This window comes from Carcharodon carcharias, chromosome 13 (assembly GCF_017639515.1).
Source record: "Carcharodon carcharias isolate sCarCar2 chromosome 13, sCarCar2.pri, whole genome shotgun sequence".
In the NCBI taxonomy this organism is placed as follows: domain Eukaryota; kingdom Metazoa; phylum Chordata; class Chondrichthyes; order Lamniformes; family Lamnidae; genus Carcharodon; species Carcharodon carcharias.
The window spans coordinates 139,065,714-139,082,903 of NC_054479.1; the positions used below are offsets into that span (position 1 = coordinate 139,065,714).

At 45.8% G+C, this 17,190-nt stretch overlaps 1 protein-coding gene across 1 annotated transcript in view; it reads left to right on the forward strand.

The window, feature by feature from the left end:
- Positions 1-1,957: 1,957 nt before the first annotated feature.
- The window catches only part of prkcq (protein kinase C, theta), a 118,660-nt gene continuing 103,427 nt past the window's right edge, over positions 1,958-17,190 (forward strand). The window contains exon 1 of the mRNA XM_041203272.1: positions 1,958-2,224. Within this exon, the coding sequence (XP_041059206.1) occupies positions 2,074-2,224 (151 nt within the window). The 5' untranslated portion in view covers positions 1,958-2,073. The remainder of the gene's footprint in view (positions 2,225-17,190) is intronic.

Below are 17,190 nucleotides of genomic sequence, written 5' to 3' on the forward strand. Positions count from 1 at the left end.
GGAGGTGGCTGTTCAGGCCATTTTGTCCATATTGGCCTCCTCAAAGAGCAATACAGTTAGCCCAACTTCCTGCCTCTTCTCCATAAGTGCTGCAATTTTTTCTGCTTCAAGTATTTATCTCAAATATATATATATATATAGATAAATATATTGCTAGTCCAGTTCAGTTTCTGGTCAATGGTAACACCCAGGATGTTGATAGTGGTGGATTCAGTGATGGTAATGCTATTGGACGTCAAGGGGCGATTGTTAGATTCTCTCCTGTTGGAGATGGTCATCGCCTGACACTTGTGTGGTGTGAATGTTACTTGCCACTTGTCAGCCCAAGCCTGGATATTGTCCAGGTCTTGCTGCATTTGGACATGGACTGCTTCAGTATCTGAAGAGTTGTAAACATTGTGCAATCATCAGCAAATATCCCCACTTCTGACCTTATGATGGAAGGAAAGTCATTGATGAAACAGCAGAAGATAGCTGAGCCTAGGAACTCCTGCAGTGATGTCCTTGAACTGAGATGATTGACTTCCAACAACTACAACTATCTGCCTTTGTGCTAGGTATGACTCTAACCAGTGGAGAGTTTTCCCCCTGATTCCCATTGACTCCAGTTTTGCTAGGCCTCCTTGATGCCACCCTTGATCAAATACTGCTTTGATGTCAAGGGCAGTCACTCTCACCTCACCACAAGGGTTCAGCTCTTTTGTTCATGTTTGAACCAAAGCTGTAACGAGGTCAGGAGCTGACTGGCCCTGGCGGAACCCAAACTGAGCGTCAGTGAGCAGGCTATTGCTAAACAAGTGCAGCTTGATAGCACTGTTGATGACCCCTTCCATTACTTTACTGATGATGGTGAGTAGACTGATGGGATGGTAATTGGCCGGGTTGAATTTGTCCTGCTCTTTGTGTGCAGGACACACCTGGGCAATTTTCCACATTGCCGGGTAGATGCCAGTGTTGTAGCTGTACTGGAACAGTTTGGCTAGGGGCACGGCAAGTTCTGGAGTACGAGCCTTCAGTATGATTGCCGGAATATTGTCAGGCCCCATAGCCTTTGCAGTATCCAATGCCTTCAGCCATTTCTTGATAATACACGGAGTGCATCGAATTGGCTGAAGACTGACATCTGTGATGCTGGGGACCTGAGGAGAAAATATCTATCATGATAGATTAGCAATGCACTGCCTTCTCTCTCCCTCCCTTCTGAAGTGTCAGGTTATTTTGCAAAAGGCTGCCAATGCTGGGCCAGTTAAAATTTTTAGGATTGAGAGTGATCAATCAAGGGGAATGAAGCAGTTACGAGTGAACAGAATTGAGGAAATGAAACAAGGTTAGAACAAAATTGCAACGTAAGTGAAAAATGCAATGACATGTTTGAAATTCCTCCATGCATTATTGGAAGAGCTGAATCTTTTAATGGTTAAGACTTCTGTTAAAATACTGGATAAGTACAATTCATATGCAGCATCACAATGGTTACTAATATCACACATCATAATTTCAAACTGTAGCGTAAGGAAGTTCTGCATTCTGCCATTTAAATCTGCTTTAACTTTTTTTCAATTCTCACTGACCCACACTCCCACCCACCCCCACCCCCCTCCATTTATTTCTGAAGGGGTGGATGTGATCAGCTAACTTAAGATGGATCAGAACTTGTAGCCTGAACCTTATCCTTTCATTCTCTTTATATACTTTAATTTGTTTTTAAAAACACAGAAGTGACAGGAGGAGAGTGCAAACTTTTTGTGTTAAGTATATATGGATTAAAATATTCCATGTGAGACAGTTCTGAAATTTGACTCCATACTGGATGCTGTGTGACAGTTGTGCAGGAGTGTGTAATGAACCCACTTCCTCCATTCTTAATGCTTTCCAGTTAATTGCATGACTCCACCTCCCCCAGTGACATATGAGGGCTGCTTGACCTAGGTTCTCCTTTTTAATCACACTTTGCCTCACAGAAAAGGAAGTAGCTTAGCAGTGGATTCTGATGAGCTCCTCTCAGGCACTCTCTCGGTCATTCCTGAGGCTGGGCGCTTTGGTTGCTCCCCAACCTAACCGCGTTTGTTCATTATGTTATCCGAAGGTCTGGCTGTCAAGATATCCGAAATGGCTCCCTTCCTCCGTATTGGCTTCTCCAACTTTGACAACGGTCCATGCCAGCAAGCAGAGGATATCCAGAACCCCTACTGTGCTGTCATTGTGAAAGAGGCTGTGGATACAGGTAAAGCATTTAACTTGTCAAATCACCCACTGATGTTTCACTTTCATGTTTCTCAATATTACATTAGAGTAGTGTGTGATATGGATGGTGTACTAATTCAAATTGTTACTGCAGGCAAATAGTGAAGGTAGCAATGTTTTACAATTTTGCTTATTTGACTTGCTTTCATCTCAGGTTATTTTGGCAGTCCTTGGCAGTTTATTGCAGTCCTGTGGAGAGCGCTACTTATTTAAGGGAACCGCCCTGCTTAAAGCAATGCAGAACCAACAGACCAGAGCTGCTGTCCCAGCTCCACGTGGCTGTCCCAGGTCAGAGGAAGCATGTGTGTATCCCATACATGCACAGAGCTCCACTCACCGGCACCTGAGGGATGTTAACTTTTGATGCCGCATGCAGCAGCTTTTTAAACTTGGTTCCCCAATGGCGGTAGTTAAACTTCAGCCTGTGTGAAACTGAAAGGCTGGGAGTTGAGCTCCTTTAAGTAGTTACGCACTGTCTACTTGACGTGAATTTTAACCTGAGTAACACCAGAAATTCCATCAGTTCAAAAATTACATTGCTTTGCATATGTATAAATGAACTGCAGCAGAGCTTCGTGTTGCAAAAGGTGCAGTATTCCAACAATGGCCTCAATTAGCTACTGTGGTATTCTGAGATGCAACATAGCTATAAGAGAATGTAAGCTGATTGACCATGTAACTGTATGACCCAACAGCTGTGTAGCCCGGGCTACAGTATTAATGTTAGTCTAGAATAGGCTCTGGTTGGAGAAGCACACATCATGTTGGTGCTCTGTTGTCTGTGCAAGTAAATTGCATGAGCTTCATTTCATATTGGTCTCTGCATCTGCAGTATATTGTTGTTGACTCACCCGCCGACAGATAAGTGCGCAATCGGTTCGCGAGCAAAGCAACCCCACAGTAGAACACAACAACTGGCGACGAGGCAAAACACAACCAGTTGACGATGCCAAGGAAAGCCACGAAAACTCAGCTGAAGTGAATCGGCCAGGCCTTGCCGGCCGATTGTAAGTACGGCCCTCACCATAGTCGTCGAAGTTATCTCACCCAAGTATGCCACAGTTTGGCCGCATCAAACCATTTGACCAGACAACCGATGACCGCTCACATTATATTGAAGGTTTTTTTTTGGCCAATGACATATCGAGGGAGGAGAAAAGGCAAGCGATCCCCTTATCGACATGTGGCCATAAAACATGCGGCCTAATTCATAGCCTAATGGCACCCAATGCTCCAGATTTGATGAGTTGGTGAATCTTGTGAAAAAACACTTTCAGCCAAAGTAACGGCGCAGCATTTTAAATTCAATTCGAGGTGTTGCACTCCTGGAGAGACAGTCGCTTGCAATGAAGCAGCCTTAAAACAACTGACAGAGCACTAAGAGTTCGGGATGTCGATTAACGACATGTTAAGAGACCGATTAGTGTGTGGGATTAACAAAGACGCCATTCAAAATGTTGCTGTCAGAAACAAATTTAGGCTTCAGCAAGGCGATGGAGTTGGGGCTCGCAATGGAAAGTGTGGTCAGGGACTCAGAAGAAATCAAGGGAACACAAAATGGCGCCATCCTTCGCATTGGGAGGGTAGCACCGGTTAGAAATGACGCAGAAGCGCAGGACTCCGCAGAAAGGCGGGAAACAACCACCATTAACAGACCAGCAAAAGGCAATGGTTTAACGGATAAAAACCATATTAATAACAGCAGAATCAGAACCAGACAGCCTGCAAACGCATGACAATTTTTAAAAAACTGAGTGTTTCTACCGCCATCGCAATGGGCACACTATGTGATATTGTAACGAGAGATTGAGGCAAATTTTCAAACAAAAAGGCAGAAGTCGTGAAACTTATATAATGGAGGAACCAGAAGAAACAGAGTCAGATATTTACTGGCTACACAACTTAAAAGTGGGTAAAACAGAGTCAATCTCCGTGACAGTGGAAGTCAATGGAAAACCCACCCGAATGGCGGTGGATACAGGTACATCCACAACAGTTATAGGGGAACATACATTTAAGTATCTGAATGGAGGAGGCCACTCACTAAAGCTGGAAAATTCAGATGCTAAATTAAAGACGTACACTGGTGAAAACATATGAGTAAGATATATATGCAAGGTTCCAGTACAGTATGGAAATCAGTCCGTTAATTTATCCCTAATAGTGATAGCAGGCAGAGGACTGAGTCTCCTCGGAAGGAACTGGGTAAGAGGGGTTAATCTCGAGTGACTACTGAGTTCTTAATCAGAAGCAAGCAATATGACTGTTTAGAAAAAGGAGCATGTAAAGGCTTAATTAAAGGAACTCATAGATGTGACGCTTCAGGACAGAGTTCGAGTTGAAGTCAGTAACCTCCAAGAAGAAAAAGAGAACCTGCTGAAGGACTTTCGCATATTGCAAGATTCCCTCAGGTCCCAATTTATATCACTAAAAAGGTATGAGGAAAATCAGGAAGAATTCTGCATATCTCTGGCCGAGATGGAGAATCAATTAGCTGAGAAAACACTGCAATTACTTAATTCTCCAGGAAACAACTAACAAATATAAAAAAGAAATGGAAGAGCTGAAGAATCAGCTACAAGGAAGCCAAGAAGCTTTAACAATAGCTTTCCAAAGGAGCTGACAGGTGAGGAAATGCTGGAAGACTCAAACCACTGAGTTCCCTCGAGTTGAGCTCATACCTGAGCCTAGTCTGGTCAATAGGGAATTTGAAAAGAAGGCCAAGAATAAGTCAGCACTGCCAAGAAGAAAACCCATCAAAAGAAGACACGTAGAAAGAGAAAGTGAAATTACTAACAAGGCCCCGGAAATTTTTTTTCTTTTTTTTCACACAGGAAACTGATCATTCCGTGTTGAATTTAGCCTTGCCCAACATCCTGATTCTCAAAATCTGCCTGACAAATTGCCCTTCATATTGTTGAACTTGGAGGGGAGGGGGCAGCAGGAGTGCATGTGATGGGGCCCGAAAGAGAGTGAAAGCATTCCCTTTGGAGTCTACACCACATGTGGAAGGGACCCCCCTTGCTTTGGAAGTACCTGTAGGATCCGTTGAGCCTGAGACAGTTGAAGAGACAAACTTACAAGTAGCTACTGGAGAGCCTAGTGGACAGATAACTCCTGAGAGGGAGGCCTCAGATAAACCATCTGAAGTCATAGAACTACAATGGTCGACACATTTGATAAAGCCTCCAGAGAGACTGAATTCGTAAATAGTTTATTGGTGCAAATCGTTAATATATTATAAAATGTACTTTCAAGTAAAGGGACAGGGATGTGGTAATCTGAGGTGTAATACACCTTTAAGAGACTGTGAGCAGATTGACCACGTGACTGTACGACCCAATAGCGGTGTCGCGCGGGCTACAATGTTAATGTTAGCCTAGAGTAGGGTCTGGTTGGAGAAGCACACATCATGTTAGCGCTTTGTTGTCTGTGTAACTAAACAGCATGTGCTTCATTTCATATTGGTCTCTGCGTCTGCAGTGTATTGTAATCGACTCACCTGCTGACAGATAAGCGTGCAATCGGTTCAAGAGCAAAGCGACTCCGCAGTAGAACACAACGGTTACCTTCAACGGGTTAATGCCTGTGTTAAAATAATGCACAAAAGCATTTTTTACTGATGTGTACTTGTTGCTAGTGCTGCACGGCACAATTTGAACATATTAATGACCTACAGCCAATGAAAGCTAACACTCCTTAACTCTCCCCTAAACAAGGGTAATGACCGCTTCCACTGGTTTACATGTGAATTTTTTTTAAAAAAACTAAGCAACTAAGAATTTGGGGTTTTTTTGAGGATGAAGAATAGAATGCCAGATGGAGGTTTGGATGACATCATGAATTGTCGGAATCCCACAACTAGGTCATCACTGTTGGAACTCCCTCCCAGCTCTCTCTATTATGTGGAGGTGATCTCACAACCCAAATTATTAGTGGGGAACCACAAACAAAAGGATAATTGCTTGAAAAATCAAGGCTACACTTTCGTATGCCATCTTCATAGGTGTGTGAATTCACTATTGGGAGCCCTGAACTGCAGAGTCATTCCTACGTTACAAAGGTTTAAGAATGTGCGAAGTGTTTGTTCTTACAGATGTTCTGTTCTGATGTGTATTAATCAGAGTTCACTGAATATTTTTGTTGCATGTTTAAGCATAGCATGTTCCTTCAACTGGGTCTAAACCCTGGAACGCCCTCCCTAACAGCACTGTGGGTGTACCTACGCCACATGGACTGCAGCGGCTCAAGAAGGCAGCTCACCACCACCTTCTCATGGTCAATTAGGGATTGGCAATAAATGAGCTAATAACTGGGCTAGCTAGCGATGCTCACATCCCGTGAGAGAATTTTTTACAAATTGGTTGTCACTGCAAAATCCTGAAAGCACAGTGTGTGCTGTGTTATTGGTGCTTTACACTGAAGAACAGTTTTGAATTGCGTAAGTAAAAATTCAGTCTTCACAAGATTCATAATATGTGGGTCGACCTCCTGTGGCATTGCTCACAAGCAAGAATCTTTTCAAAAGTGTTTTTGTGCACACTCATTTCAATCCTCTCTCCTGCCCACCAATTATTTTTTCCTCCCTCTTTCTTTACCTCTCACTCCCTCTATAGAGCTCCCAATCTCTTTCTTTCCAGGGTCGGGGTAGGGTATTTCCTTTGGTCATTATTTGTTAGTGATATTAAGAACGGAGCAGAGAGTTCCCCCTAATCACTATTTTAGCAAGATTTGAAACTGATTCTTTCATGGCGCTTGCACAATTTTGTGAAAAAAGCACAAATATTGAAAATCTTTCTATGTGTGTGTGATGTCATTGAGAGATTGTAACCATTAGAAAATATCACCTGCCTGCCTACACCTGTCTCTGACTCCCCAATCATCCGACATCCCTCCCCCTCTAACATTAGAACATTTCACAGCTCTAAAGTAAGGTGGTCGGACATTTTTAACAAATGCCAAGACCTAACTACAAAGAAGATTTCTTAACCTGATCTCCTTCCTGGATATTTTCTCTACCAGTCACCATCCAGCTGTGTTTCAATGCAAAGCTTTTATTCTTTTAATATTTATGTTCCAAAGAAAGGTAACTGTCTGGAGGTCAGGGTTAAAGACCCTTGTTCTCATGTCACCCAGCTGGAAAGGTTCTCTGAAATTCTTCCCTTTTGCACCCATCCCTTGTCACCTGATCATTCTCGAGTCACTAATTTAAGTAATATTTTGAGGAGTTCCAGTTGCCGATTTATATCAAATTTTCCTTACCACTTCAAATGATCGGAATCATTTAAACACCTCCATCTTCCTCGCACTGAATTCCCTCCTAGTCTATTACTGCTTCTAAGATGCCACCTCCCTATGGCTGTTCCCCACATTACTACAGTGACTGTAGGTGGAATTTTCCGTTCTAAGTGGTGGCGCTGGGTGGTGAGGTGGGAAATCCCGCCCAATTTCACGCTCAGAAGCTCGTTAATTATGCATCGCCAAGTAGCTCTCCAAATCACACGGCAAGGCGGGCACTGATTCATCTGCCCCACCATTGGCCAATGGGTTCATAAGTCCGGGTGCCATATGTAAACACCACCCAAACACACACATATTACTCTCAGCAGGCCAGCTGCATGCAGGAAACTCCTTGAGAAGGCTCCACCAAAGAAAAAGCTGCTCCCAGGTTCAGCAATGACTCCCCTTGAGGCCCTCATCCATGGAGTCCACCAGCACCGGGATGTCCTCTACCCAAGAGATGGCTCCAGGAAGCGCAGCAGCCTCACCTCGCTGGGCAGGGAGGTGGTCGTAAGGGAGGTGAGCTTGTCAAGCACCCACCTGAGAAAAGCCAACCAGCGGAGGAAGAAGATGAACGATCTCGCCCACTCCACCAGGGTAAACCGACCTTCAACTCGCTGCAATCTCACACTCATAATGACATCACGCCCTCCAAGGGTTACGCTGCTCAGGGATCTCAGACAATTATTAGCAGGGGTCACATCAGCTCTGATTGTCTGACGGACACTTTAACATCACCGACATCTCATCTATCACGCTGCGCAAACTCCCTCCTCAGCCCTTGCTGGGGAGAGCTCGGCACACACAGCAGGCGTGCATGCTCCCCACCCTCCCCTCCATCTCTTCTCCTCACATTCCCCAGCTTGCCCACAACCCCAAGGGTGATATCCCAGGCGGGAGGAGGGACGGCCGACACTCAGGAGCTGTCCCAGTTTGAGGAGGGCGATTGCCGAGCTGGCGGGAGGAAATAAAGGTCGCTGCTGTGGGGGAGGCGAGATTGGCTCCCTCCCAACCAGCCAGTGTGGACGGGCCCTCCATTAGCTGATCACACCTGATGACCACAAGTGACTTCTGCCTGTTTGTGAACTAAATCTATCTTCTCCCTCTCACAGGCACCAGCAGGTTTAGAGAGAGAGTTCCAGGCCCCTGGCCGCCTCAGGGGAGGATGCTGAAGATGCATCAGTTGAAGAACCATCACTGTGTTCACCTGCACCTTCCGCCAGGGCAGAGAGACATGTCCCGAGCGGGTCCTGGATCTAGATTAGGCTCGGGGTCGCTTCCTGGGGAACGGTCCACCCGACACGTCTCCACCCCAGTCAGGGGCAGTGACAGCGCAGGTCTCTGGCATTCGGACGACGGCTGGAAATCACGCACCAGCTGAATCTGAGCCAGATGTGAGCCTCTGCAAGCGGCCGTCCCTAACGTGCTGGAGATGCAGCAGCAGGCGGCAGGAAATCAGGTAGAGTTGCGAGAAGCGGTAAACAGGTTAGAGCAAAGGAATGTCTGCTGTCGTGGCTCCGACATGCGAGTGCTTTGAAGTCTCAATGGCAAGGATGGCGGCCACCGTGAGGACCTTGATCTAGCAGGTTCTGTCGGATTTGCACTCGGGCCTGCACTCCATCGCTGTTGGCAGTTGTGGGATCCATCAGTGGCTAGTTGAGTGACCTCCCTCCAGGAGCCCTTTCTCCTCAGGGAGTCAGACAGGAACCCTCGGACACTCATATGAAAGAGGACCATCAGTTGGAGACCTCGTGGCTATCCCCGCAGGGAACTCCGAGAGTGCCCAGCCGATCCCCATCCCCTCTGCTTGTGACCCCCATCACCTCCAGCTGTACAGGGCGAGGAGGGTGCACCTGCCCCACAGCAGGACACCCAAAGCAGGTCAGAGCCCTCCAGGTTTCAGCCCTCTAGAGGACACCCACCAAAGTCATCAAAGACAACGGTGGTAGCAGTCAGCAGGCTGCCTCCACCTCTGCTGTGGATGTCAGGGACGTAGTGTCAGGGTTAGAAAAATGATGAAACTTTGACATCACTTCTGGGACAAGGGTGTTCAATCACTGTATATATCAGTCACCTTTGTAAATATATCTGTTATTCATGTGAATGATCTCATCATTTGAAAGTGTCGTGCACAAGCATCTATGTGCCTTCTTATTGCGAGAGTGAGCCATGCTCCTACTCAGCGATCACCTCCCTTTGTGAGCCTCCCATTCATGTGACATGTAGCTGAGTCATGATAGTTATCGACCCTTGTGTAATGTCAGGGAGATGTGTTAAACTCTTTACTGGAAACATTTGCAAAATGTGTTAGTAATCTCCACTCCTTACAAGAAAACATGGTGTTAGGTGTGCTCAATAGCCTTGGAGGTTTAGCTGTAACTGTCTTTCATAATGAGATGGCTGTCTTCATTGGTAGCGCCAAAGCACCAGAGCTGCAGCCATGATTGTCTCTCCTACCATGCTGGCATCTCAGTGTCTGCCAAAAGCTTCTCATTAAGGTGGCAACCTTTGACACAGGATTTGTGCTGTTGTGCTGACATTCACTTCCCAGAGTGCAAGGTTACAGCGTTCATTGCTGACCTTTCCAAAGATTAGGTAGGGCCTGGTGAATCATGAGGGTTGAAGGCGCAAGTCCGAATGCTGAACTTGCTCTCCACGTTACTGGTTGTAACAGTGCACTGGCTTGGCACTAAGGGACAGAAGGAATATGGCCATGTCCTGTTGCCTGCACCTTACTCCTCCTGGAACCTTCTGGCTACCAATGTGGCACGGGCACATCTTCTTAGTTGTGCTTCTTCGAAGGCATCCTCATGTGAAAGCTGACCCTCATCTCCCTCTCCAGGTTCCTGCCCTTCCTGCTTTTCACCATTTGAGGGGCTCTTAAGCCTCCTCCATGTCTCCCTCTAGCAAGGGATCTGCTCCTTTGGAGGGTCAGGTTGTGAAGGGTACAACAGACCACAATGACCACCCTCTGGGGAGAGTGCTGCAGAGCCCCATCTGAGTGGTGCAAACATCAGAAGCGCATCTTCAGGATGCCAACGGTCTGCTCGATGACGGGTCGTGTCAACCTAAGCACCACATTACATATCTCTCCTCCAAGTGACTCTGAAGATGATGTACAGGTGTCATGAGCCACTGTTTGAGCGGGTACCCCTTATCCCCAAGCAGCCAGTCCTGTATCACTGAGGCCCTGTGAATATGTGAGGCACCTGCTAGTGAGTTAGGATGTATGAGTCATGGGAACTCCCAGGGTACCTGGCACAAACATGTGTGATGTGCTTCTGATGGTCACACACCAGTTGAACGTTCAGGGAGTGGAACCCTTTCCTGTTAATGAACTTCATGGAACCCTCAATCCCACGTGTGTGCAATCGAGCACACCCTGTGCTCCAGGGAAGCCTGAGATAGCTGCAAACCCCAAAAGTCTAGCAGCATGGCTAGCTTCGTGGAGGGTGAACATCACATCATTATGAGCCTTACTGCAGAGGACATCTGTCAAGTCCTTGGTACATTTAGCTGCTGAGGATTGTGAGATACCACATGGGTCCCATGTGGATCTCTGGAACGATCCGCAGGCAAATAAACTGAGTGCGGCAGTGACCTTCAGAGGCATTGGCAGGGAATGTCCTCCCAGCCCATGGGGCATGAGATCCTCTTGCAGAATGTAGCAGGTATGGTCCACCACACCTCTTGACAAGCACGGACATGCTCGGCATTGTCTTTCACTCATCTCCAGATAGGGAAGTCTTCTTCAGTGGACCCTCGGTCATGTGAGTCACCTCCGTAGACTGGTTACTAATCCCCTCATCTTCTGGGCCTTGGTGGGTCTCCCCTGGGCCCTGGACCCCAGGCCAGGCCTCCTCTTGAAACTGGGCTTGGCAGTACCGGGCCCTGCTCATCTTCAATCGGATCACTGCCATCAAGAAGACAGCACTGAGCGCAGGCTCCATTATTCAATACCCCTTCTCCCTGGGGACTGATAGATGCAGCAGATTAATGAATACTGGTTAAATATAATAGGCCTCCCACTCGCAAGCAGAAAGCCTCTGAGCTGCGTTTGCTTTACTAGCTTTTCGCTGATACAGCCTTATAGTTGAGGTGTGAACTCTCAGACCTAGGTGACGAAGATGCCAAACCTACAGAGATTGGAGAAGGTTTGGACGCATTCATGAAATGTGCCACCTTACCAAAGGCACCCTTGCAGTCTCTGATCTGGTAAAGTGATTAATCTCAACTTGCCCTTCGGCAATGACTGGATGCCCTTTGGCCCATTATCCATGCCACTTGGAGAAAGCACATTAGAGGCTTTTATCGATGACCTGGCAAATATGCAGCAGCTGTGCTCCCTTAACAGTTGTCTGCATTTTCCATTCTCACACACCCCTCTGTTAATGCTCAAATGGAGCAACTGTATTATGTAGGAGCCAATGGCTCCTACAGTCTCTCGTTAAAGTATACCAAAAGGCAATGGCTCCAATTTCCCCCTCTCAAGGAAGTCTTCCTCTTTTCTGTCAGCTCTGACTCTATTTCAAGGTTGTGACTCTAAGCAGTTTGAGGGTACCCCCTGAAAGGGCCTCTGTGGGATTGAGATAGTCAAGTATCAGATGAAAGCAAAAAACTGCAGATGCTGGAAATCCAAAACAAAGTATCAGGTCTGGCGCCTTTGTCACCTAGATCTGAGAGTTCACACCTCAGCTAGAAGGCTGTATCAACGAAAAGCTAATAAAGCAAACGCAGCTCTAGGGCATGACAGAGGCTTTCCGCTTTTGAGTGAGAGGCCTAGTATACTTACCCAGTATTCATTAATCTGTTACATCTATCAGTCCCCAGGGAGCAGGCGGATTGAATAATGTCAAGTCTAGCCGTAGGCTCCTCCCTCAGACTGCTCCCGTGCAGATTCTGTTCCAGTTTCGATTTTAAACTGCACAATAACTTCAGGGTTTCAAGATGATGGTGCTTCATTTCTACTTCGAGACCAGCTTCGACCCTCCCCCTGTCAGTGCTCAGGTCCCTTCAATCTTCCTGTAATCTCACGATGCGCAGGTGGACTTCCATCCGATTATTCTCCAGCCTCCCCCCGGTAACCTTGGATCCCATTGTCATCACTGTCATTGTGGGGGACATTCCAGCCCTCCCCTCTGAATCTATCACTGTTGATGTCCCCATGCCTCGTATGGACCTCACCCCTCCCCACCTCAAAGCTGTGTGCACGGTGGCTTGCAGGGGAGAACCCCCCAGGATAACTTCGAGTGCCCCCCCCCACCGCCACCTTATTACCTTCTCCCCATTTACAGGCTGCAGATGCCTCCCCTAACCATGACCATCCCATCTGTAGCCTAGTGCCAAGCCAGACAAGCCCATTGCCACCGACTGTAAGATAATGAACACAGCCTGCACACTAAGCTGTGCTTTATCCCAACTGAGCTCACAGCCTTGCCCCTCCCTGGAGCGAGACTATGACATACATGCCACGCACAGCCCTGAGGCATGGCCCACAAAGCCTCAGGACTGCCTTTAATCTCTCACTCCGACCTCCCGGCCCCATACCAGGGACCATGAGCTCTCCTGTTCCTTCACGACTGATCACAACACAGTGCCCCTCCCCCACCCCATGAGTCTCTGTGCAACCCATCCCTCTTGTGCCACACTAACACAAGCCCCTCCCTCCTATTCCAGAGCCTGGGTGCACCTCCTCCCATTCATGCAGTTCCATCCCCATCCACCTTCCCCCCCCCTTTCAGTGTCTGCATTCTGGTCCTCTATGTCAGGCTCTATCTTCCTGGCCCTTGGTCTCCTCTCTACCTGCCATTGCCCCTCACCTATCCCTCCCACCCCTCCAACCCCATTATAGTCCTGCCCGCCATACCCCATTGACTCCCGTGTCTCTGTCACCCTTCCCACACCCCCAAACCGGAGCAGCGCTGCTGCAGGCATGTTGCACTCACCTGGGAGACATGAGCAAAGTGAGGGTAGACAGCTGCACGGGATTTAGACCGGTCTCATTTCCAGCTGGCGTGCCACAGAGTTGGGAGGGGGAGCGTGATTCCAGCGCGTAGCGTTTTTAATGAGTATTCATGACATGGTAATGCATGCAAATAGCAGTCCTGATATGGGTCAGCGGGAAACCAGACCCGACATCAGCCCACCACGAAAGTGGTGCGGGGAATATTCCAAATTGATTTCCCACTGGCAGGATTCTGACTTTTGGCTTCTTTCCGAATGTTCTGCTCCCACTCGCCATGAAGCCCACTGCTGGCAGGGCCAGAAGATTCCGCCCTACATTTCAAAAGAACGCTCATTCCAGTGCGGTACTGAGGAAATGCTGCACTGTTGAAGGTACCGTCTTTCAGGTGAGACGTTAAACTGGGGCGAGTCTGCCTCTCAGGTGGTTGTAAAAGATGCCTGGCACTATTTGGAAAAGAAGCTGGGTAGTTCTCCTCAACACACTGACCAATATTTATCCCTCAATTAACATCATTAACAGGAGGCAAACTTTCATTTACAAACCACTCAAAACAATTGCCTTCGCTATCTTATGGGCTTGAAATGCAACCAAAAATTCTTAACACTATAGCAGCAAAAAAAAATTTTTGAACAGACCAGTGAATGCAAATACATAGATTATCTAGTCATTATGACATTGCTGTTTGTGGAACCCTGCTGTGTGAAAATTTAGCCATTGCACTTTCTGCATTACAATAGGGACCACACTTCAAAGGTTTTGGAATGGCTGTAAAGCACTTTGGGACATCACGAGGCTGTGAAAGGTCTGGTACAAATGCAAATCTTTAGTTTCATTCTTTGCTTTGCTCCTTTGTTTCCTTTCAGCTCCCTTCCCTTTCTTTTCTTTCCCATAATGCAGGGTACTAATTGTTCAGTGAGGCAGCATATATGTCTGAGAAACTATACCCAATGATGCAGCTAGAAGTTGTCTAGAAAGTAGCATTTTTCTAGATTCAGCAAGTCTTAGCATTCATGCCAGCATGTTTTATTGTGCCAATTAAATGTACACTCAAAAAGATTGCGGTTCCAAAATCTTATTTGCAAAGTAGTATTCTCAAGTCTAGCATGTAACCTGCAGATTACATAGGTTACATCTTAAGACAACTTGGTGAAAGACGCTCTTTGGTCTGGCCGAAACTCGTTGGTCTTCCAGCGCAAAGAGTTGTCCCCGACCGAGCGCTGCAGTTTGGCACATTCCAAAGTCCAGGACTATGTGCTGAGGGATGCACTAAAGCTTGGGGCAGCTGCTGCAAAGGTGCAATGGGGAAGGGTCGCTGTCCAAGACCTTTCTGCCACAGTGCACCGAGGGACTGGGAACTGTATAGATCCCTCGGGCTGTACAGCATAAAATGAATGTCTGCAAATGATTGTAATATCCATTGTCTGTACTGATGCACCTTGTGATACATGTCGTAAAAGTTGAACCTGATTGTACTGTTGTAATGGTGATTTTGAAATGGTTTGGAATGTGGTTGATGATATTTTATGAAAAAAGCATATTTTTGCAAAAAAAAGGTTACATCTTAAGCCAACTTATCGTTGAACCAGATTGGCTAATTAGCAGAATTGGTGCAAGAGTATTTATAGGCACCCTAGGCAAACCTTCAACTTTGTGCCCCCTCCCTTTCACAATTAACTTTCAAAAATGAATATTATGCGTTAGAATGGATAAAAATTCTGCATTTATATTTACAAGATTTATTTTATATGAAAAAGGAGAATATTATGGTACTGATCGTACATTCTCATTGTTCTACACTTTTCACAGGATATGTACTGGAAGAAATGCCTATCACAATGCATAATATAGCTCATGTGATGTAATACTGTGTGTTCCTGCAACAGTTCCTAGGTGATTTTAAGCACAATTTACACAATCAGTAACCACTATATTCGAGCAGGTTTGATATTATTTACTGGTTCACAGTTTTGGAACAGTCATGTTGATGTACAAATTTGCAAAAACTGTAGCATAAACAGAATGAGGACTATAACATGAATGCATGGAAATCCATATGTGTGTCAGCATATGTGGATGTATATCAGTAGATCTAGACCTTTCATTCCCACTGCTAAAGCTTGTTCATTTATTTATGTGGTTTCACGAATAGCTCTTTCAGTTTTTTGCCACCACCATCCCCACCGCCACCAAATTTTGCCTCTCTAGGCGACCATCTAGTGTGCCCGGGGATTGCATTGGTCTTACTGACCAGGGCATTCAACCTGTCACGCAGGATGTAAGACATTTGTTCACACTCATGATTAACCATGAGTTCTGAGGCTTAGTCACACCCACATGAAAAGCAGACTTATGAAGGAAAGCACTATTAATAAAGACTAAGCCAGTTGTGGCTTCTCGTTGACCTTCTAGCTCCGTCACTGGGCTAGGAGCAATCTTTCATTAGCCATCTTGGTCATGAAGCAAATAAGAGACAGACACCATCAAAAATCAGCCGATTTTATTCCGGGGTCTGTGACTGTCACACTGCAATTTGGATTCCATTGAACTTTTTGCTTTAAAATACATGGAGCATGTGATTTTATGCAGTCTTGGACGGCCTGTTTATTTAACATGGTATAATTCACATGTCTATTTATTTCGTGAAAAGACCATCCAATGGAAAGAAATGTCTAAACAAAGCTTCAATGTAAAAGTTAATGTTATTACTTAGGAAAGGCTTTTGTCACTGTGAATATGTTATTTTGAGTATTGCACCATACTGCTTCCACCCTAATGAAGACCTATATAGCTTGCTAGATTGGTACCTCTAACACCAATCCTCATTTCCACCTCCTCCACCACTCTGAGGCTGCTATCTACAGAGCAGATAAGGACAGCAGATTTCCTCCTCTAGAGGATATGAGTGAACCAGGTGGGTTTTTACTACAAGCAATTATAGTTATCATTATTGAAACTGGCTTTATAATTCGAGATTTTATTAATTTATTTTAAATTCCACTATCTGCTATAGTGGGATTTGCACCCATGTCCCCAGAGCATTAGCTTGAGCTTTCTGGGCTAGTAGTCCAGTGATATTGCAACTACAACACCAACTCCCCTTAGCTTGAGCAGATGCCTCATAAGTAAAGAGCTTCCTCTGTTCATTAGTACAAATTTCCATTCTGCATTTATCTGGAGTGAGATGGGGACTTTCTTTTTAAATGGAGGCAGAATTGGATGGTCAAGGTTAAAACATGACCACTGTTCACTTGTAACTATTATCCTGCCCTGAAGTATCTTAAGGCATGGCCTTACTGATTTAATTAATTTAGAGACGGATAGACTACAAGGTTGAAATTATCAAAAGAGTTAGCTATAAAAGGGCATGTGAAATGCTAACGAGTGGAACTAGGGTACAGTCTCAGCAGATAGGATGTGAATGAAATTTGCATTTTAAGATAAGTGGAGAGGCGTTTGGTTTTCAAAAAGACATGGTAGGATGTTTACAACCAACAAGATAAACAAGATGGGTTATTACATTGATTTTTCCCAAAAGTGCTGGCTATATTGACAATATAAAAAAGTGTCATATTATAGGAAAAGTAAATCCAAAAGACATGTGGGAACAATGGGATTTACAGATTAAAAAGGAAGAAATATATTTAAAGAAGGATGGAAGGCTATGTGTGTGCGTGTGTGGTCATGTAATATCTCAAAGGTAC